Genomic DNA, 23447 nt, shown 5'->3' on the forward strand with positions numbered 1-23447 from the left:
TTCTAGGTTATCTCCATGCATGGTCCTTGTTTAGAGCATCAGTCTCAGAAAAGACTCCTGTGTCCAGACTTTTTTGTTCTGTTGCTCTCCTTGTGGAGCTCCTGTCCCCTCCAGGTCTTTCTATCTCCCCCTTCTTTTCTAAGATTCCCTGCACTTTGCCCAAAGTTTGGTTATGAGTCTCAGTATCTGCGTTGATACACTGCTGGGTAGAGTCTTTGAGAAGCCCTCTGTGGCAGGCTCCTGTTCTGTTGCCCGTTTTTTCCTTCTTCCGTTGTCCGTCCCCTTTGTCTTTCTGAGTGAGGATTGATCATCTTACCCAGGGTCCTCTGACTTGCTTAGCTTCTTTAGGTGTACAGATTTTAGTATGCAAAACACACATTTTTTTTTTTAAAAACCAATAAACTAAAAGTAAAACCAGTATCAGTAAGACAAAATCATTTTAGTATTTTTTTCTCCATGATTGAATATACAAAGATAACGGAAGTAATGTATTCTTCTGCTGTAAAGATGGATGAAATATATCAAAATCCACTCGCTGGATTTTCTTTAAATAGTTCTCTAGAGAAACCTGGAAAAAGAGAACAGTGGTCACTAGATCGTAAACGGATCAAATTCCCTGAACAAACCAAAGAAAAAGTGCGGCCTGGCATGGTGGCCACACCTGCAATGGCAGCACTCAGAAGCCCGGAGCAGGCGAACTGCCGTCAGTTTGAGGTTGCCCTGTGCTATGTGGTGAGGCAGAGGCCAACCTGGGCCTCAGGGAGAACCTGTCTCAAAACAACAGAAAAGAAGATGGATGGGACAGCTCACACCGTGATCCAGGCAGTGAGGAGACATCAGCAGAATGGAATCAAGGCCAGTCTGGGCTACACAGTAAGACCTACTTCAAAGACAAAGTACAAGTATTAAAGCTTTTTTTTAGTTTCCTGGGGTGGTATTACATAATAAAAATATTTTTTTTCCAGACAAGGTCCCTTTATGTAGCCCCAGCTGGCCTAGAACTCATTATGTAGACCAGGCTGGCCTTGAATTCATGGAGATCCTCCTGCCTCTGAGTGCTGGGGCTGAAGTTATACACCACCATATCTGGCCAAGTTGAAAATGTTTTAAAGGTTGGAGCTGGAGGGGGCTGGAGAAACGGCTCAGAGGTTAAGAACACTTGCTGTTCTTCCAAAGATCCTGAGTTCAATTCCCAGCAGCCACATGGTGGCTCCCAACCATCTATAGTAAGATCGGGTGTGCAGGCAGAATGCTACATAAATAATAAATATATTTTTAGAAAGAAGATTGGAGCTGGAGTCCCAGCTGAGAGAGAAAGGAAGGCATCTCCCTGGAAACAGCTAGAGCAGTAAGCGTGCAACTAGTGAGAAGGTAACCCGGGAAAGCCAGTGCTGTGGACACTGGGCCTCTTTTGATCACATAATGTAGACCGAAGCATTAGAGAGCTGTCCATCCAGCCTTATTACTGGCTTCTGAGGAACAGGGAAAGGACTGTCCAGCTGGGAGTGGGCTGGAAGTGGAATGACCAACATATGTGTGAGAGCCTGAGTTTGAAACCAAAGACCAAATATTAAGTAATTGTTTTTCTTTTTTGTAACAGTCAGCTATCGATTCGTATCAGCAGGCACCCCAGGCTGGCCTCAAATACACACTCATCTTCCCTCAGCCTCTGGAGTAGTGGGATTACAATGCCTGCCGTCACAGACAAAAAATGTTCAAGGAGAAGGAAACATCTCCAAATGCAGTGTGTTATGAAGCTCAACCTGACTTTGTTTGCTTCAAGACAGGCAAACAAACAAACAAACAGGGCTGTGTAGCCCTGTCTGTCCTGGACTCGATTTGTAGACCAGGCTGACCTCAAACTCATAGAGATCCACCTGCCTCTGCCTCCCCGAGTGCTGGATTGATTACAGGTGTGCGCCATTGCTCCCAGCTTATTTATTTTTCAAGGTTTATTTACTTAGTTATGTACTTAATTATTTATTCATGGAGGGTACTCAAACAGTTCAGGTTGAATATTCATTAACTTTTAAAGATTATTTAACAGCACCTGCAGTTACAAGAATGGCGTCAGGTCCCCTGGAGCTGGATTTACGGCTGATGGGAGAGTTGCTGATGGGTGCTGAAAATTAAACTCAGGTCCTCTGCAAGAGCAGCAGACACTCTTAACCACTGAGCATCTCTCCAGCCCTGCACGTTGACCTTTTAAAAAATTATTTTTTTGAAGTATAATGGGTCTCTCTGTTCTTGCTAGAAAACAAGATTTTCAAACAAAAAGAATCATCACCGGTCCTATAAAAGTCACCCTACCCATCACCTATCATGCGTGGATGAAGGCAAGATGGGAATTACCTAGTGTTATTTCGTTTTGGTTGTCTGTTGTTTGGGCTAATTTGTAAAATTTCACTAACTTAAAAAAAAAAAAAAGCCTCCTGTATCCCAGGCAGGCCTTGCACTCCGTAGCCAAGGATAGCCTTGAACTCCTGATCCTCCTATCTCTACCGCCCAAGCAGCGGCAGTCCGCACAGGTGTGCAGGACCACAGTTCATGAAGCTCATGACCCAGTTTTAGAGGGCTGGCCTAGCTAGTCAGGCACTCTACCACCTGAGCTACCTGCACCCTTAATGGCCACTCTCTCAAACACCAAACGGCATTGAATTTTGCACTGGATGATTCTAGGAGGCCCAGGCCCTTCTCAACAACATCCACAGCGCCCACTGGAGCTCTGCAGCACAGAACCGGGTGGGTGTCAAACGGATTAATCAGGCCTCATCTTTATTTCATTCTAGACGATTTTCTATTGTGTGCTATGATGCACGTGATCATGAGTGCTCTCGCACAGGCGTGCTGTGGTGTGTGTGTAGGTCAGAGCAATCAGTCCTCTTACACCATGAGCTCCAGATCCGGCACCTCCCTGGCCCCACATCTGAGAGCTCTGAGGAGTGTTTGAACACAGACCACCAGCCTTACATAAGAAGCACCTTCAGATGCTGAGCCTTCTCCCCGGCCTGCCGCGGGGAATCTGAGCCCCGGAAAGCTACCTTTCCCACAAGGTTTCCAGGTTATTCCAGTGGAGCCAGCTGAGCTGGTGCTACCTCCTGATCAGGTTACCATGGAGACACTCCCACAAGGTAGTTTCTTCTCTACTTCCATTTTACTGAGTCTAACTGAGAAACACAGGGGTTAAAGAAATTGAGGCCCCACGGCTGGAAAGGGACAGAGGGGAGTAAACACAAAGCAGCCTGGCTGCGGAGCCTGTGCTACTGACAACACAGAAATACAGGTGTGACCCTCACAGACCAACCAGCCACTGTGACGCAGGGAAACAGCCAAAAGAAGTACCCGGGGACTTGCCAAACATAAGAAATGGTCTTTCTCTGCTTCGGCTCACCCAGCCTTGTCTGCTGAGGCACTCACCGTCTGAAGAAAAGCAGGAAGTGCTCTCGAAGGAACGCTCCCGGAGAAGGACCTGGCCTTAAAGGAAGAAGGGAAGAAACTGGTTGGAGTGCTCCAGAAATTGAGCTCACTCCCTACGAGGGTGAGCTCAACACAGTGGCGGCTGTTTAGCGGCATGACAAGGGCTTCTCACAAAAACAAGAAAACAGCTTATCCCCTGCTGCCGAAGTCTAGCCTCAAAGCCTCATGGACTTGGCAGAGAACTCGGTCATATAAAAGCCCCTCCACTCGGCTTAGCCGTGGCATCTCTCAACTCCCGTATTCACCTCACACTAACTCTGGCAAGGGCAGACTCCTGGGTTAACAGTCTCCACACTTCGAGCATAGCCAGTCTCCTGTTTGGATGCAAGGCAACCCTCTCCGATGGCATTCCTGCCCATGTTTAATCCGTTCAACACTGATCCCTTCCTGCCTTTGCATCACTACTTCTCTTTCACCGGGTTAAAATCCCTAGTGATCAGCCATCTGCTGTTCTTCCTAGAAAGCAAATGCCTTTGTATTTAACCCCTAATTCAGCCTGACCCCTGGCTCTTCCGGTCTATGAACCACCTGGCCGACTCAGGCTGATGCCATCGTCCTGCATTTGCCAGACCTATCTTTTTAGACCTTTACACTCTTACATATGATAATTGTCTCTTACATTAGGAAGAGCACATCCTGCCTCCACTTCTCACTGCATACTTCGGTTCTACACCCAACAGCTATCAGATTGCTCTGAGGCCATCCATGGTTCTCTACACTATAGTCTCCTTTCTCTCTGCCTCTCTGCAGCACAGGAATGCTGATGCTCCTTTCTTCTCTCTTCTCAGGATGAGGACTTCCCAGTTCTCCTGATCTTCCTTTACCTTCTTCCTAACAGCTGGCCCTGTCTCCTAGCTGAGGAACGGCCTCGCACCTCTGTCCCTCACTCTCATCTAGGGACACACTCTCCTTGTGCAACAGCATTAGACTTAGAACTCTGACAGTAACCTCTCACATGGTGACTCGGATTCTTCCAAAGTCACAATCCTGCATTCTCCAGTAGCCCATCTTGTAAGTGTTGTTTTTACCTCCTCAGATGATAGGATGAGATGAAAGCCATACACAAGCTTTAGGAATACATGGCTTGGACTGAGCCCAGCGCATTTCTATCTAAATATCCCTAGGTCTAGGCCTGGAAGCTTCTGCCTCTGTATAATCTAATCTTCTGCAAACCTGGACCTTGAAGGCCTCAGCTTCTAGCTTCCAAACCTAGACCTAGACTGTTTTTAGCCTCCAACTTCCTGTTGAATAAGCTCACCTTTTTCAGTTCTTTCTGAACTCTGGCTGGCTGGTTCAACTCAGCTTTTCTGGCTCAAACTCCTCTCTAAGCTGACTGATTCAAATTGGCTTCTCTTAGCTTCTGACTGTATTGCTCTACTTGGAAAAATGAACTCTTAACCCCACAACTGAACTGCACTGACTGCACAAACTGAACTCAACTGACGTGCACCTAACTGTGTACTGAGCGCAGGCACGCTACTGAATTCCTGTTCTGTACGCTATGCTGTGCCATAGCGCGCTGTCTGTCCATGTCTCTCTCTGCGATGCTCTTAAGTACACCCTCACTGGGCACATCCTATCCTGATTTTTTTCTGTCATATTTTTCTCTCACACACGATGTACTTAGGTCATAGTATCCCTCCCCATTATTTTCTTATCTCTCCTCCTCCCACCAAACCCCTCCTGAGGAGGAAACTCTTAAAGAAATAAAATGGATTCAGGTGAACTCTAGTTTAGGAGTCATCAGGGAGTCAACTGGAAATAAAGTAAATTTCAAGGTGAAAAAAGTTATCAAAAAGGAATAAGAGCAAGAGTAAAATGACTGTCAGTTTTGGAAAGGTAGAGATTCCTTCCCAGTGATCATCCCACTGGAGTGGCTGGGACACATTTAAACAGGAGGAACAAGGCCGGGGTTGTATGCGCACCCACTGAGGTCCCAATGACAGCAGAGCACTCATTCAACAGGACAGGAGCCACCAAGTCTGGGCCAGCTGTAATCCCAGCTGTAAACCCAACTGGCAGCAGCAACAGGCCAGAACATAAAGAAGAATGCTGGCTACAGATGGGGTTTTAGGAGGGGGGAAGGCGGGCAGGGTGGAAGGCAGACACTTCTGTGGGTGAGTGGAGGAGCCCAGTGAGGAAACTCAGGCTTTTCACTCACAAAAGGGTGCATCTATTGGCTGAGCTGAAAAGGAGTTTTTCTAGAGTAGGAAATGTTTTCAATAGTCCTGGAGATAAACCCGGGGAACCCAATGACAATGGAACAAAAGACTGCCAAGGCAAGAATCCATAGTATGCCACAGTAATGCTATAGCATATATAAATCCATAGTGTGCCACAGAAACAGCTCCACCTAGTACTGACACCTTCCTGAAGGACTGGGCAGAGGCCACTTACATGCTTCAGGTGTAAGTGTGCCTGGCTGGCAACGTCATATACTACATCTCTCACACGTTTATCTTGGTTCCGCCGTAGGAAGTCCTCTTGTGAAACACCATGCTGAGGAAAATATAGTGATAGGAATCTATAAGCACATTTAAAGTCAATACTGCTTAAGAAAACAGAGAGACAGACAGCATATATAGGGTAAAGGCTACTTTTAAAACCATGTGTGTATAACTATGTAAAGATCAATCTTCCTTGTCAACCTAACTGGCTATATAAGCAACGGAGAGACATGCCTGTAGGTGGGTCTGTGAGAGTGTTCTCTGGAAGGATTAACTAATGGGGGAAAGATATTCTTCCAGATGGGCCGATAGAAAGATGTCTGAATGAAAAGCAGTGCTGGTTTGCCTGCAACCTTTGCTCCTTGCTGGTGAGTGCATCTGCCACTGCTGCTGGTGAGTGCTGCCATGCTTCATGGGCACTGGAGGCCAGCTTCTCTGGACTTCAGATGTGCACTAAAGACCTGCAGCTCTCCAGGAGTCCCCCAGGCCTTCAGTGCCAGGCGGGGACTGCTGAAGCATCTAGCCATGGGAACTGACTGGGAGCTCAGCTTCTCCAGGCAGCTGGACTAGTCAGTGTCCATGATGCAACCCGAGGTAATAAACCCCCTTTAGGATACATGTTCACTCTACTAGTTCCGTTTCTTTCGAAAAAAACTCAGCTATCGAAGTGTGTGTGATGTACAGGGGAAAGCATAACAAAATACAAAAAGATTAAAAGGAGGCTGGAGACGGCTCAACACTTAAGAGCACTTGCTGCTCTTGCAGAGGACCCAGGTTCCATTCTCGGCACCCACATCTGCAGTCTCAGAAACTCCTGCTCCAGAGGACCCGAGACTCTTCTGACCTTCACAAGCACCCATGTACATGTACACATTCACACACACACACACAAACATCAATAGAAATCTTTCCTAAAAGTTTAAAACAGCAGACAACAAAGAACCTCATTCAAAACCCAAAATGTCTGATCCCTCCCCCGCCCTTATTTTGTTTTGTTCTTGTTTTTTCAACACAGGTTTTTTCAGCCTTGGATGTCCTGGAACTTGCTCTGTAGATCAGGCTGGCGTCACACCCAGAGATCCTGCCTGCCTCTGCCTCCCAAGTACTGGAATTAAAGGCACGTACCACTACTGCCCAGCTCTGATAAACTTTTTTTTTTTTTTTTAAGATTTATTTATTATTCATAGAGTATTCTGCCTGCAGGCCAGAAGAGGGCACCAGATCTCATTATAGATGGTTGTGAGCCACCATGTGATTGCTAGGAATTGAACTCAGGACCTCTGGAAGAACAGCCAGTGAGTGCTCTTAACCTCTGAGCCATCTCTCCAGCCCTCTGATAAACATTTTTAAAAGACATATTCCAGCTGAGTGAGATGGCCAATCCCTGTAAATCTAGCAGTTGAGAGGTAGAGTCAGGAAGATCAAAAGTTCAAAGTCTCCATCAACTCCACAGAGATTCAAGAGTTCAAGTTCAGCCTGAGCTACCAGAGACCTTGCCCTTCCTAAAACCAAATCAACAAAAAGCTGCTACCACCAATAAAGTAAAATAACAAAGTGGCCCAGGTGATGTTACTATGGAAGTGCAGGCTATGCAGACACCTGCATGTCTGATATGTGAGGTTCTATCTCACTAATCAGGCAAAGCTGCGTATTCAAACAGCCATGGAACAAACAAAACAAAACAAAACAAAACAATAGCAACTCCCCTCCTGGAGTGTGGCAGCCCAACTGGAGTTAATGGCAAATTCGAGTGCGCATCTGAGCAGTGGAATTCGGCCTCTTAGCCCTGGCTATAATCTAAAGTTTGCTGTCTCAGAGACTGATCCTGGCAATTCTACAGCAGAGGGCTCTGACCCTGAAAAACTCCATGCAGCCAAGGTAACCAGACCGCAGGTTCTGTGAAACCTTGAGTGAGCCCTCATATGTTTTGGCTAAGTAAAAACTTCCTCCGTGAGAGACTGCTTGTACTTTCCTGCTAGTTAAGTGTTAACCTGACATTCAGTAAACGACACCTCGATCAAAGCCCAGACTTGGTGTCCCTCTTTGTGCCGCCCTGCTTTCTCCCGCACTCAGGTGGCAGCCGGCAGGAGCAGCATTAGCAGGAGGCAGCTCACCTGCACACAGACATCCATGGGCAGGAACACTTTTCTCCTGCCGCCGTGATAGGGCGTTGCTCTCAAGCACGTGACGATGCCCTGCGCCTTCCCAATGTGGCTTGCAGCATGGTCTGCATGAAGGTCCCTCACGCCTAGAGTTACGGAAACCAAACAGGGATGCTCTATTGTCCTTGAAGAAAACAAGTCAGGGGAAACAGCACAAGACTTCATCTGAACCAGGGAAAGCAGTTATCCAGTCTGACATCAGAGTATAGGATTTATGAGGGAACCGGGGCCAGGGATCTTCCTGCTGGCAGGCGTCCAGAAAAACTCACGTGTTAACTCCGACTTTAGCACGCCAAGAGCACACTGAGAATGTAATCATCAGCCTTCGCGGGAAGTGCTACAAGTGTTTCATATCTTCCCGCTAAGCAATTTCATGCCGCCTTACATTTCGGACGCAGGGCAGGTCTGGGACACTCAACAGGGACTGTGTTCTAGGGGTGACATCAAGACAGACCACCCTCTCTAAATGAGATACTATTGTCCTTCTTACAGTACGATGCTATCGGCTTGGAGCAAGGCCACAGGGAAGCACCCTATCGACACTTTTAAAGAAGAGGAGAAAGGAAAAATCTCATAAAATTGTAAGTGCACTCTTATTCTCTTCTCTCCCCCGGGGAAGAATTAAAGGGGCGGCTGCAGGAGAAGGTAAAGCCACGGCACCATCAGCGTATTACCTAGAGCACTCCCATGAGCCAACTACTGCTTCTCTGAGAGCCTGAGCACTTGGACGAGTCTGCACTCTGGAAGAAATAAAAATGCACAAATAGCGGAGGTTCGCTTTCTTCCTACTGAAAATGAAAGTTGCCTGGTGGTGCACACCTCCAATGCCAGCACTTGGGAGGTGGAGGCAGGTGGATTTCAATGAGTTCAAGAACAGCCTGGTCTACATACTGAGTTCTAGGCTTGCCAGGGTTATGTCATGAGACCCTGTCTCAAAAAATAAATGAATAAACAAACAAACAAATAAATAAATAAAAGTTGCAGCTAGAGGGGCTGGAGAGATGGCTCAGAGGTTAGAGCACTGGCTGCTCTTTCAAAGGTCCTGAGTTCAATTCCCAGCAACCACGTGATGGCTCACAACCATGTAGAGTGAGATCTGGTGCCCTCTTCTGGTGCACAGGCACAATGCAGGCAGAATACAGTATAAATAATAAATAACTAAATCTTAAAAAAAAAAAAAGAAAAACAAACAAACAAACAAAAAAAAAACAAACCTAAAAAAAGAAAAAAAAAAAGTTGCAGCTAGGCATGATAGTACATGCTTGTAAACAGAGCATTTAGGGAGGCTGAGGCAGAAGAACTGCCTCTAGCTAGAGACCAGCATAGGCCACACGGTGAAACCCTGTCTCAAAAGGGGGGAACTTGTTGCTATATGGGCAGCAGGGAAACTAAAAGTGCAATCTAAGGTATAACCAGAAAAGAACTCACCCAGCACCTCCAGCGTCAGGTAAAGAAGGGAACTCTGCGTCTTCTCAGCATAGTTCTCAAGTTCCTGGATACTGCGATAGGCTTTGTCATCCAGATTTTTTTCCTGAAGTCAAGGAAAATGCAAATGAGGTTCACTGAATTAGTATTTTATAATAAAAACTGCTATTTTTATATAATTTATTTTCATTCTATGTGCATTGGTTTTTGCCTGTATGTCATGTCTGTCTTTGTGAGGGGGTCAGAGCCCTGGAATTTGAAGGTACAGACAGGTGTGAGCTGCGATGTGGGTGCTGGGATATGAGCCCCAGTCCTCTGGGGGAGCAGCCAGTGCTCTTAACCACTGAGCCATCTCTCCAGCCCTAAAAGTGCTCTTTCCACCCCTCCAAAAAATAGATAAGAGCATCATTTAAGAGATTTGCTTAGTGAACAATAAAGACTAAAATATAGCTAGACAGGCTAGAGAAAAGGCTCAGTGGTTAAGAGTGCTTACTGCTCTTCAAGAGGACTCGAGCTAATTCCCAGCCCCTATGTCGGGCACCTCACGATGCCTGGAACTGTGGCTCCAAGGGATCTGACACCCTCTGCTGGCTTCCAAGCAGCACGTGTGTCCACGCGGTGTGCGTGTGTGCACACACCTAAATGAAAATAAATTAAAATACATATAGCTAGACACGGGAATGAAGGGTGACTTGGCGGTCAAGAGAACTTGCTGCTCTTGCAGAGGCCCCAGGTTCTGTCTCAGCATGTCAGGGAGTCAATGCCCTATGACTTCCTCAGCACACCTGCATACGCTGAATATTCATACAGATAAAATATTTAAATATATTTTTCATTCTACATAATTTTTTAAAATCCATATAAATGCCAGGTCAGCAAGGACTACATGAGACCCTGTCTCAAAAAACAAAAATAACTCCCCCGTCAAAGTCTTATACAGATGTGCCGACAAGCACCTCACAAAACAAGCTCGAGTAGTCTGAGCATGAGCCTCACAGGCACTGGCTTCGCTGTCTCAGGTTCTTCCTGGTCATGTGGTCTTCTCTGCGGAGATGACTAGGCGGGTTTTGCTGCTGAGCTGGGGGGCTCCTGATGTACTTACATTTAAGGAGCTCAGCAGACAAGTAACTGACAGTGCCCTTCCCATTCTTCCGGGTTTTCACCCTTTTGAATCGCCTAATTTTAATGCATTTGAATGTCTCTCTTTTCTCTTACATGTATCTTTGATATCAGATTTAAGAAACCATTACAGTTTGCATCAACGTTTTCTCCAAAGAGTTGTTTTTTGGGTCTTCTGTGGGCCATCGACTATACTGCTGACCTTCATAAGTCAGTATGAGGTGGGTCCTGACTCAGACTAGTTAGTTAGTTCGTTCTAACGTTTTTGAGACAAGGCCTCAGGAACCACGCTGCCCTCTCACTGTGAGTGCGCCTAAGGATGGCCTTGAAGGCTCACCCTGCCATGCCAAGTGCTGGATTTACAGAGCTGCCCCACAACGCTCAGCCAGAACCCTTCTGCAGGGGCATACCGTGGCCCCAGCCCTTCTGTTGAGAACAATACTTCTCCCACTGAGCCGCCCAGATACTCTTGTCGCTCAATTGACTATGAATATACAGTTTGTATCTATTTTTTGTTTTGTTTTGTTTTTTGAGACAGGGTCTCACTATGTGGCCCTGGCTGTCCTAGACTCACTCTGTAGACCAGGCTGGCTTTGAACTCACGGAGATCTGCCTGCCTCTGCCTCCTGAGTGCCGGGATTAAAGCTGTGTACCACCATCACCTGGCTTGCTCTTACTTTTTTTGGAATTAATTAATTGATTAATTTTGTGTGTCTGCATATGACAGAAGGTGTAGCTGTTCCATGTGGACATGTACAGGTCAGAGGACAACTTTAATAGTCAGTTCTCTCTTGCTATCTCTTGGGACCAAGAAGTCAAAGGAGGTCATGTGGCTCTGCAGCAAGTACATGCTGAGCCACCCACCTTGCCTGTCCTTGGTCTACAGAGTAAATTTTAAGACAACTAGGGCTACACAAAAAAACCCTGTCTTGAAAAACAAAACAAAACAAACCAAACAAGAGACATATACATTTACTGATCAAATGACATGACTAGGGTTTACTCTTTTTTAAAAGTCAATGAAGTTAATGAAGAGTGTCTATGTCTGTAATAATAGACGCTGAAATGCACATGCACACACACACACAAGCACACAAGCACACATGCACAATTGCTGGGTGCTGTCCTTCTGTCTAGGTGCTGGTTTCTACCTGACTGAAGGGAGAGAGCAGGGCGACAGTCCTCGTGGAGGGAAGAGCTGCAGATAAAATACCTTGTTCTCTAAGTTTCCTTCCTCTAAAAGATTAATAAGCACAAAGCTTTTCGTCTGTGAATAATTAACCTAAGCATTAAAAAGGGAAAAGAATTTAGGACTTGGATAACTCCAACTTACTCTTTCATCAATGATTCTCATAAGCCATCTTTTCGTTAAGTTATATCTCTTGACAGCCTAAAAAACAAACAAACAAACAAACAAGACCATTGTAAATCTTTAGAATGTATTAGAAATTACTTCTCTAGACAGAACACAGTATACTAAGCAATGCAAAGTAGGCAAGGAGCAATTGTTACACTCATCAGGTAGGCAGCTGTGCTGAAAAGGCATCAGGAGAGAGAATAGCATCCACACCTGTAATCCCAGTACTTGGGGTGCAGAGGCAGGAGGATCTTATTGTGAGTTCCAGTGCAGCCTGGTCTACAAAGCCAGTCCAGGGCAGCCATGGCTACACAGAGAAACCCTGTCTCAAAAAGAAAGAAAAGAAAAAAGAGGAAAAAGAAAAGCAATTACCCAGAAAAACATGTCAGGCCATTTCTAAGTAAAGTGACTCTGAAAGACTTCCCACAGCCTTTCTTCCTACTATACTGGTACACACTTAACGACTCTCCTTTTTCTTTTCTTTTTTTGAATGTTAGGTTATTTTTCTTAGTTTTGATATCAAAATATAATTACACCTGGGCGGTGATGGCATACGCCTTTAGTCTCAGCACTTGGGAGGTAGAAGCAGGCATAGTCTGAGTTCAAGGTCAGCCTGGTCTACAAAGCAAGTTCCAAGATAGAAAAAAAAAACAAAACACCATAAATATATATATTACACATAGGTATATAATATTTATTTTTAAAAAACCCACTTCTTTCTTTCCTCCCTCCCTCTAAACTCTTCTACACAACGGATCCCACTTTAAAATAAAACCAAGAACTCAACAGTGGGCTGCTTGCTGCCACACCTGACTTTGGTGCTTACATACTCTATTCAATCTTTCTCTCAAGCATGTAGAGTCTCATTAGCAAACATAACCACTTCCCACAAAATGAAGAGGACCTAAGACCTGGGAACGGCAGGGCTTGGTCCCACACACTTGTTATCTAGCACTTGGGAATCTGAGGAAGAAGAATCATTGTAAGGTTGAGTGTGAGCTATAGAGTGAGAGCCTGGATAGGTAGGTAGGTAGGTAGGTAAACAGACAGGCAGGCAGCAGATAAGGCTGGGGTGGACCACTGTCCCTCTAGAAGTAACACCTTGAGAATGACACACATCCTAGTAAGCACTCTGGCCAAGAATCCATAACCTATATCTAATGAGAAAATATTAGACACACCAAAATGAATTTCCAGAGAGGAAAAAACAAGTTAGGCCTAACTACACTTAAGAGAATGTGGACGGGGGCTGAGCTTTAAGTCCACTGGTAGAGTGCTTACCTAGTGTGTGTACCACAAAACCCAAAAAAAGCCTATGTCACTTGGCGGTATGATGAGGCACATCTGTAACTGCAGGACATGAGATGCTGGAGCAGGAAGATTGCTACAAGCTCTAGGCCATCCTGGCTCTGGTGAGATATGGGGTAGGATGAGAGAGCGAGTTCTCTGAACTGACACGCTGTTGTAGCGACAGGAGAGCCTTGTCTCTAATCTTCCTGGCAGTGGTGGAGAGTACATGTTTTCTTTTAGATGGGGTCTTGTCGCGCAGGTTGTAACTGCTAGTCCTGCCTCTGCCTACCAAGCATTGGAATTAGAGGAAACACCACTACACTTGACTGGGAAATATCCCCATTCTTAGGAAACCCCAACATTAGATTACGGGCATGATGTAACAAAACAAATGAGTTACAAAAATTGTCGTGTGGATATATATATATACATACATCCAAACACACGTGTGTGTATATATGAACATATTAAGAGGAAGGGAAAAGGCGAGACAAAGAGGAATAAAGGTGGAAAACACAAGAGAGAGACACTTGTAAACGTTTCATTAGGACTGGGGATATAGCTTGAGGGTTGTTCTGTTTTGCTTTCTGCTGCTGTGATGATAAAATACTGACAGAAAGAAACTCAGGATGGAAAAGGCCTAGTGGCTTACACTTCCAGATCAGCGTCCATCACTAAGGCAGTAACACCAGCAGAAGCCTGAAGCAGAAGCCTGAAGCAGTGGTATAAGGCTTGTACAGGGGTGTAAGGCCTGTTGGCTTGCTCACTGGCTTCTGCTCATCTGGCTTTCTTACACAGCCCAGGACCACTTAACTAGAAATGGTGCAGGCCATACCGGGCTCGCCTGTTAAACCAATTAGCAACCAAGACACTGCCCACAGAAACACTCACAGCCTGGTCTGAAGGAGCTGCAAGGATTAAACTCAGGTTGCAGGGCTTTGTTGGGAAGCCTTTACCTGCTGCTTCCCACCCCCTTTCTTTCCGAGACAGGGCTTCTCTGTGTAGCCTTGGCTGTCCTGGAAGTTGCTCTGTAGGCCAGGCTGGCCTCAAACCTGGAAATCCTCCTGCCTCTGCCTCCCAGTGCTGCTCTTTTAAAAGGCAGTGACACACATTCTCTAGACACGTTGAGGGAAAATCTCCGTGCACAAAAGATTAATGCTTTCCTCCACTCAGTCTGGATTAGAACTGGCAAAGAGAGCTGTTGGGCAGACAGAACGGAAACATTCCTACCATTTCATCAAACTTGCAGTTTCCGTCCTGCAAACAGATGTGTAGAAAATGCATAAATGGTTTATAATATACAGGCAAAATTTCTCTTTTCCACTTAAAAAAACAAAACAAAAACAGGCCAGGAAGTTGCCTTAAGAGGTAAACAGCCCTGCCGAGCCAGCCTGACCACCTGAGTTCAACGCACAGCGTGTCTGTGGAAGAGAACTGACTTGTCTTCTGACACCATGGATGGTCTGTGACATCCCCGTACATGGCCTCTCCCTCTCTCCTTCCCCTTCCCCCACATACAAGAATAATAAATAAATGTAACTAAGTTACCTTTACTTCTATTTTAAAAGCAACAAGGAGCATGGTGAGATAGCTCCAGCAGCAAAGTGCTTACCACCCAAGCGCAAGGACCAAGCACTGAGCCCCCCAGTATCCATGGGAAAACCTAGGACCAGTGGGACATGCTTGTAATCCCAGCGGCAAGAAGACAAGGATAGGCTAAGCCCTCGAACCCACTGGCCAGCCAGGTTAGCTTACTTGGTGGGCTCCAGGTTTAGTAAGAAATCCTCTCCCAAAAGAACACGCAATAACAACAAATTGGCTGGTGCCTGCAGAATGATACGCAAGGCTGTCTTCTGGCCACATGTATGTACACATACCACACAAACACCCCCACAAAGAATACAGAGGGGACTGGAGACACGGCTCAGCACTTACGAGCACTGGCTGCTCTTCCAGAGGACCTGGTTCAATTCCCAGCACCCGCATGGCAGCTCACCACTCTGGTTTGTAACTCAAATTCCAGTGGATCTGACTTCTTCACACAGACGTATATGCATGCCCCAAAGCAAATGTACATAAAAATAAATGGGAAGCTCGGGAGATGGATGACTGGGTACAACACTTGCTGTGACAGTGTGAGGCCGCGCTTGGCTCCCCGGCACCCTCGCAGAGCCAGGCATGGTGGTGCACATCAATAACTCCAGCACTGGGTACTGGGGTGGGGGCAGGGACAGGAAGATCCTGGGGACCCACAGGATAAATGGTTACTTCCAGACTCAGTGAGAGACTGAACTAAAAAAATAAGGTGGAGAGCAACAGAGGAAAGTACCCAAAGTCAGTCTCTAGTTCCTAACAGGCGCGCGCGCGCGCGCGCGCGCGCACACACACACACACACACACACACACGGTAAGCGAGCAGTTATCTAGACTAGGTTAATTGAGGAGAAACGACCCACAGTAAATGTGGGCAATACCATTCCATGGGCTACGGAGGCAGACTGAAGGAAGAGAAGGAAGTGAGGCCAGTGAGATGGCTCAACAGGTAAAGGTGCTTGCCATCAAGCCTGGAGACCCGCGTTCAATCCCCAGACCCCACCTCGCAGAAGGCCAGAGCTGACTCCACAGGTTGCACTCCTATAAGAAACTAAGGCTTAAAATGGGGAGCCGGCTGAACACAAGTATGTATTGCCCCTGCTTCCTGACAGTGGGTACAGTGTGACCAACTATCCCCTGCTCATGAAGCCAACCTAACCCATGTGACGGACTGTCCCCCCGGAACTGTAAACCAAAATAACCCCCTCCTTGCTTAAGCTGCTTTCACCTCAGCAAGGCAAGTAACTAATGCACCTGACAAAACAGAACACTAAGGAACCCAGGACTAGTCGGGGCAGATCCCATTACCATCACCACCTCCTGAATTACATCCACCAACGAGTAGGCTCAAATAAAACTCCTGTACATTAAAAGCAGTATACACACATGTGTACGTAAGTGTGTGTATGTGTATATATGTAGACGAATGTTAATTCAGAACATGGTTCATCTGGCAAGAGATCACATCCAAAAACCTTCTAGGACTGTATGATCCAGCTGGAAACATGTCTTTAATCCAGGAGACAGAGGCAAGCAGATCTGAGTTCAAGGCCAGCCTGGTCCAGAGCAATTATCAAATTTAAAAAAAAACAAAAAAAAAAACAAACAAAAAAAAAACTTAGGTCCAGGTGAGGTGGTACATGCCATTAATCCCGAACAATGAAGGTAAAGATAGTTTGTAGAAGGAAGCACCCACATTCGAAAGTGATGTCAACTTGAGTGACAGAAAAGGTAACAAATCAGAGAAAGATTTGACAGAATAGGATACGCTCAGGAGAGGAGAGAGGAAAGGGAAGCTACTTAAGGGGCAATGCAGAGAGAGAGGAGGCAGTTTTTACCAGGAAAATAATAGAGACACAGGTTGCAGAAAGAGAACACAGGTGAAGACAGAATAAGCCAGAGAATGAGAAGGAACCAGAAGATTAGAGCAGATTGCTGGAGTTAGTTCGAGGCCAAGCGGAGCAATTCAGAGGCTGAGAGAAAAGCCAGATTGAATCAGTCAGCTGGGAAGGAGTTTGAGCCAGAACAGCTGAGCTGAACCAGAGAGCATGGAGCTCGGTAAGAACAAGAAAGGGTAAGATTAGGCAGTGAGTCTCAGAGGCTGAAAATATCCTGGCGCTAGGTTAGACTGTATGGAGCCTAGACGCTTCCAGGACTAGGCCTAGATTCAGACAGAGGGAGTAAGCTTCCCAGGTGAAGAAAAGGAATAAAAGTTCCTTTTACATATATATAATTTTTTTTTTTTTTTTTTACCTTCCAGAGCTCAATGGCCACAGGCTGGTGAGGCGGGCTGTCGCAGTAGATTTCTTCCACAGCTTTCTTCCAGAACTGCATTCGCATCAGTCCAATTGTTTTCTCTGAGACCGAGTCCTTAACCTGCAAACAGAGTTTAAAAAGTCTAGGCTGGAGACAGAGCTCAGTGGTAGAGTGCTTGTCTGCCTATGTATGGAAACCTCAAAAAAGAAACAAATGAAGACAACTTATTGTCTGAAAACCAAGTATGAGGGGGCCTCTGAGTTAACCAGCTGTCCTATGAAATTCCGATGGTGGTTGATACATAACTATACTTTCCAGAGTAGTGTACACAAAGCGTACAGCTGACTGAATGCACATTCCTTTTGATGCTACGAATTAGTATCTTTTATTAACATAATTCATGAGCCAAGTGTGGTAGCTCATGCCCAAACCCCAACGTTCAGGAAGATTTTGAATTCAATTGCATGGGGATAATCAGCCATACATTTTCCCCTCAAAGCCTGGAAGGCTGGCTCAGCAGTTACGAGCGCTTGCTGCTCTGGCAGACGTGTTTGGTTCCCAGCAGCCATGTGGCAGCTCACAGCTGTCTAACTCCAGTTCCAGCATATCCAACAGCCTTTTCTGTCCTCCATGAGCACCAGGCTCCCATGCAGTGTCCATACATCCGTGCATGTACGCTCACACACGATATTCTAAATAAATCTTTTTTAAAAATGATAAACCAAAACTATTTTCCTACTCTCCTATCAGTAATGATAATATACTCCAAGATAGAAAAGTAATTGCACAGAGCTTGGCATGGTGCATGCCTTTATTTCTGGCACTTGAGAGGCAATGGCATGTGGATCTGTGAGTTAGAGGGCAGCCTGGTCGACACAGTGAGTTCCAAGACAGCCAGAGATACATTGTGAGGCCCTGTTAAAAACAAACAAACAAGAGTAACTGTATGAGGCACTTGCCTCAGTGTCCCTGGGGAGTTGCTGGTGGCTTCCAGACTTTCCAGGCAGGAGGAGGAGGTTTAGCTGAGGAGGAGGACAGACTCCCTGTGACAGGGGGTGGCAGCCAAGGCTCCCATGGGAAGGTAAGCTACCAGGAGGTGCAGGGCCCTTGGCATTAGCAGAGGCATCGGTCTGTTTATACATTTGACTCATTCGTGTGTTTAATAACATGTGTTGTGGTATCTGTACATGTGCCCACGCTCTTCATTTCCCTCTTCCTCATTTTCAGTGTCAGACCTTTTTGCTGCTGTCCTAAGACCAACCATTCCACTAGAATTCCTCCATTTCCACAGCCACTTCACATCTGCCCTGTATCTGCCTGTGCTCTGTCCACTCAGGAAACAGAAGGGCCTGTTCTCCCTCTGTAATTCTGAGATAAACGCAGTCAGGGTCTGCCACAGTCTCTTGCACTCTAAAGTCTAGGTCCTCCACCAAAATATCATCCATTCTCACTGCACATTAAGTTTTCAGCTTTTTCCGTATACACCCCAAGTCTGCAACTGTTAGAGAAAGTAGTAAGATTCTCATTAGTTTACTCCATTAACAGACAGTGCTAACTGCAAATCTGTAATTCACTCAGAAAAACTTTTTTCCTTTTTTTAAGATGTTTATTATATAATAAGTGTATTATGTATAATATTATATGAGTATATTACATATACTTCCTGTATGTACGCCTCTTCTGCAGGCCAGAAGAGGGCACCGCACCTCACTACAGATCTCACTACAGATGCTTGTGAGCCACCATGTGGTTGCTGGGAATTGAACTCAGGATCTGGGGAAGAGCAGCCAGTGCTCTGAGCCATCTCTCCAGTCCCTACTCAGAAAAACTTAAAAACCCAGAATACCATTTCCAGAAACATTAAGTTAACCAGCTAGTTTTGGTTTTGGTGCTGAATTAAGGCTGAGTAGTTAGCAGAAGAAACCATAGTTACAACTTTAAGTAGGCCCAAAATGAATTACTCCATTTCTTTACTGTTCAGTATCAGGCACATCCTACTGCCATCTTGTCATAGTATTTTAAGGAATTTTAATACCAGCCTGAGCCAGCTCCACGTTGAAGGCCCTCAGTGCGGAAGCAGCGCTTCTACATTCTGCAGGGAACAGTAGGGAACACAAGTAACTTTCATAATCCCGTTTCCTACAACAGAGACAGAGGGGAAAAAGCAGTCAGTCTTCACTTTCCAAGCTGCACATAAAATGCAGACAAAAATCAACTGCAAACGATGAGGCTTTGGATCACAGTAGGCCTCCGATCTTAAATTATGTAACTATTTCTCTACAATTATATCTGCTTCTCATCCCAAACATGTTAAAAAGAAAATTTATATTATTTTTTTGGTCCTGAATTAAGGTGAAGTACTTAGCAGAAGAAACCACTAGTTTCTGTATTATTATTTACAAAACACTGTAATTGCTTCAGTATATTTTGCTTTTAGTATAAATTGAAATAAGCTAAAAAAAGCCAAGCTGGGTATGGTGGTTTGAACAGGTATGACACCATAGACTCTTGTGTTAGAATGGTTGTCCCATAGGGAGAGGCACTATTAGGTGTAGCCTGTGGGAGTGGGTGTGGCCTTGTTGGAGGAAGTGTGTCACTGTGGCAGTGGGCTTTGAGGTCTTCTATGCTCAAGCGTGGCACACAAGTCTCCTGCTGCTGCCTGTGCATCAAGATGTAGAACTTCCAGCCAGGCGTGCCACACACCTGTAACCACAGCACTCTGGGAGCACTCCCTGTTGAGTTCAAGGCCATCCTGGCCTACAAACCGAGTCAAGGCTACAAAGAGAAAGCCTGTCTCAAAAAAACAAAAACACAAAAACAAACAAACAAAAGATGTAAACTCCTTCTCCAGCACCATGTGTAGCTGAACACTGCCATGCTTCCCACCATTATGATGATGGACTAAACCTCTCAAACTGTACGCCAGCCTTTTTCCTTTATAAGAGTTGTCTTGGGGCTGGAGAGCTGGCTTAGAGATCAAGAGTACTGGCCCCGAGTTCAATTCCCAGCAACCACATGGCAGCTCACAATCATCTATAATGATATCTAGTGCCCTCTTCTGGTGTGTAGCCACACATGCAGGCAGAATACTGTATAAATAATAAATAAATAAATCTTTAAAAAGATTTTGTCTTGGTCAGGGCGTCTCTTCACAGCAATAAAACCCTACCTAAGGGTTAGGGCCTCAAGCACCCTCTGCCTAGCTTTTCGTGTGAGAAAACCATGATGTGGAGTTTGGCACATTCATGGCCATCAGAATGCGCATACAACGCTAATCAGGACACTGACTGCCAACCCAATAATAAAGTTTTTTCTTCTTATTCTCAAAAAAGAAAAGAAAGAACTCTAAGACACTGGGTATGTTAATACATGCTGTAATCCCAGCATTTCAGAGGACTGAGGTAGGAGTATCAGGAGTTTGAGGCTCGCCTAGGCTACAACAAATACAAAACAACAACAAATAACGGCAGTGGGGGCAGGTATAAAGAAAATAGTTGGAGCAAGTTTTTATTACATATACATAGGAAGACACAGAAATAAGATATACAGACCAATGTGGGTACATATTTCTGCATCTGCTAAAAGAGCCTAGAAGCACTAAAAATCTCCAAACCCCCAGCATGGGCGAATACCAACTACCTGATTACAGACATTGGTTTCTAAGAAAGACCTTCAGAACCGGATGCCTGTAATCCTAGCACTTGGGAAGGCAGAAGCAGGTGGATCTCTGTGAGTTCAAGGCTAGCTTGGTCTACAAAGCAAGTCCAGGACAGCCAAGGCTACACAGAGAAACCCTGTCTTGAAAAAAACAAAAAGAAAACAAACAAACAAAAAAGCAAGAAAGACCTCCAGCCATTCTTGAAAAAAATGATGTCCCAAGCTGGGGTAGGGGAAATATAAAACAAGCCAAAGCCACCTTGAACATAAAGCAAAGATTCAAAGAATGGATAAGATTCCTTCATCAAAAGAACCGTTGAAACAAGCCTGACCGGAGTCTGTGGGAATCTGAATATCCAGGAATGATATAAGTACAGTGTCTACTCAGGAGCTGCAGCAAGAGACTGCAGTCCTCGATTTCAAGGCCAGCTTCGGAAAATCCAGCAAGAAGCTGTCAACTAGACCGGCTACTGTGTGGCTCGGTGGTACAGCGCTTGCCCAGCTTCACCAGGCCCAGTTTAGTCGCCAGTGCCTTGAAGAAAACAGCAAGTGGTACATGGCAGGTGGCAACCCACGCCTGTAAGCTCAGTAGTTGGTGTGGGAGAGAATTCAAAACACCTGCCAAACACGGAAGCCAATGCATTTTTCAGGTTTACTTCCCTAACCAAACCCAAGGTGATTTAGTCATTTCAGTAACCCTTAGAAGCCCTTGAAAGCAGGTATTTTAAAACCAGATGCTGGGGCTGGAGAGATGGCTCAGCAGTTAGGAGCACTAGCTGCTCTTCCACAGGGCCCTGGTTTGATTCCCAACATCCTCACAACTGTTCCAGGAAGTTTGATCTGTGGCACCAAGTATGTACACAGTGTACACACACACACACACACACAAATACACACATATAGGCAAAAGGCTCATACACATAAACAAAAACAAACACATTTAAAAACAAAAACAAAAACAAACAGGAAAAACACAAAACAAAAAACAAAATAGTGACACAGACCTTTAGTCCTGGCACTTGAGAAGTAGAAGCCAGAAGAGCTCTGAGTTCTAGGCCAGCCTGGTCTACATAAGCCACCTACATAAAAACCCTGTCTCAAAACAAACAAACAAACAAACAAACAAAACCCATCCTGATACTACTGTTAGCACAGAAGGGCAAAATGCAGGGGTGGAGAGGGTGCATTTTATTAAGCCACAGATATTCATAGGGCCCAATTCCAAGGTAGGCCCAACCCAGCCCTAGTCCTCCACATATGTCTATGGAGGAGCTCCCAGAAGTTTTTTCCTGATACCAGGTGAACAGAACACAAGTCATGAGACTGTTCTAGTAAATTTTAGATAAATTCCTTGTTTTCTTTCCATGACACAAAGTTTGAGCATCTATTAAATAATAATCTAACTATGTGGCAGGCATTGATCTAAATGCTCTAATTAAGCTTTATTTTTAAAAGTACATTTATTTTTATGTGTATGAGTGTTTTGCCTACACATATGTCTATGCACCACGTGCCTACCTAGAAGGCCAGAAAAGAGAGGTGGCTCTCGTGTGGGCGCTGGGAATCGAACCGGGATCCTCCAGATTAGCCTGTGCTCTTTCTTAACTGCTGACCTATCTATCTCTCCAGCTCCTAAATGCTCTAATTCTTACAACCCTTGATAGGAGTCACAACTTTTAAGGAGCGTCAAGTAAGTTGCTTCAGAGTTTGGTAAACAAAATCTTAGTACAGTTTCATGAGGCTGGTTTGTGGCCAAACCTTGAACCTCCGGCCTCTAACTCCTAAGGAGAAGGGTCAGGGGCGCGTGTGCACGGTTTTGCGAGGTGGTGTTGGTCTAACCCTCGCGCACGCTAGGCAAGCACTCCACCAACAGAGCTGAATCCGCAGCCTCCGTGGCCTACTCTTAACAGTGCCGACACACGGAACCCAAAGTCACTTAACGGTGTTAAACCCACTAGCTGTCCATGAATAAAAGGGGCTATGCATGCAAAGGTTGCAGGGCTCCTTAAAGTTGGGGTCAGGCAGGCTGAACGTGCGGAGCAGAGGAAGAAACCCTGCGAGGGTTTCGCGGCCACGTGAACGGGCCTGCTGCCCCCTCTCCGAGCCCAGCAGGACGCAGAGGCGGAAGGATGCCACCGCAGAGTCGGGACTCAGCACTCCCAGTCCCACAGGCTCCGGGCTCCCGGGGACGTCCCCGGGCAGCTGCGGCTCACCTAAGCAGCTCCAGGCAGTAGTGGTCGGAACCCGGGACGCCGGGCCCGCTGGCTGCCGCCACGCTGCGCCGGACTGCCGAGGGTCCCGGGAGCCGCCGCACACGTTCCCACGCCTCCCGAGGCGGCCGGTGATGGAACAGGCCGGCCAAACCCAACGGCCCCGGGCCGCGGACAGGACCCAGCATGGAGGTGGCCATGACACCCGCTTTGCGCGCCCTCCGACCCCGAGGCCACGCCCCCGCGGGCGCCCACGCCCCGGCTGGAGGCCACGCCCCCGGCAGGCGGCCACGCCCCCGGCAGGTCCCCGCAGCCCATGGAGGAAGGACGCCGCTCAGACGGGAGGCAGGTGTCGCTGTGGTTCCGGCCCAAGGGTGATTTGGCTGTTGTCTCCAGCGTCCACCCTCACAGGTCTCCGGAACGCCAAAAGAAGGGATGGTGGGTGCCTGCTTCT

At 46.2% G+C, this 23447-nt stretch overlaps 1 protein-coding gene across 4 annotated transcripts; it reads right to left on the reverse strand.

Moving 5' to 3' along the window:
• Positions 1-423: 423 nt before the first annotated feature.
• Ndufaf6 (NADH:ubiquinone oxidoreductase complex assembly factor 6) lies at positions 424-23202 on the reverse strand. 4 transcript variants are annotated; one of them, XM_055603543.1, is made up of 9 exons: positions 22997-23202; positions 19166-19265; positions 17124-17246; positions 11964-12020; positions 9515-9617; positions 8039-8172; positions 5875-5976; positions 3418-3469; positions 424-568 (listed from the first exon to the last, which is right to left on the reverse strand). In XM_055603543.1, the coding sequence occupies exons 1-9, from the start codon at positions 23191-23193 to the stop codon at positions 522-524; spliced, it is 915 nt and encodes a 304-aa protein (XP_055459518.1). In that variant the 5' UTR covers positions 23194-23202; the 3' UTR covers positions 424-521. The 4 variants fall into 4 exon arrangements, with proteins under 4 accessions (XP_055459518.1, XP_055459515.1, XP_055459519.1 ...); XM_055603540.1 differs by having other exon boundaries at positions 3418-3474; XM_055603544.1 differs by lacking the exon at positions 22997-23202 and having other exon boundaries at positions 3418-3474; positions 19162-19235.
• Positions 23203-23447: the final 245 nt, after the last annotated feature.

The sequence above is a fragment of the Psammomys obesus genome, unplaced genomic scaffold, assembly GCF_907164565.1.
Source record: "Psammomys obesus unplaced genomic scaffold, mPsaObe1.curated_primary_1811, whole genome shotgun sequence".
In the NCBI taxonomy this organism is placed as follows: Eukaryota; Metazoa; Chordata; class Mammalia; order Rodentia; family Muridae; genus Psammomys; species Psammomys obesus.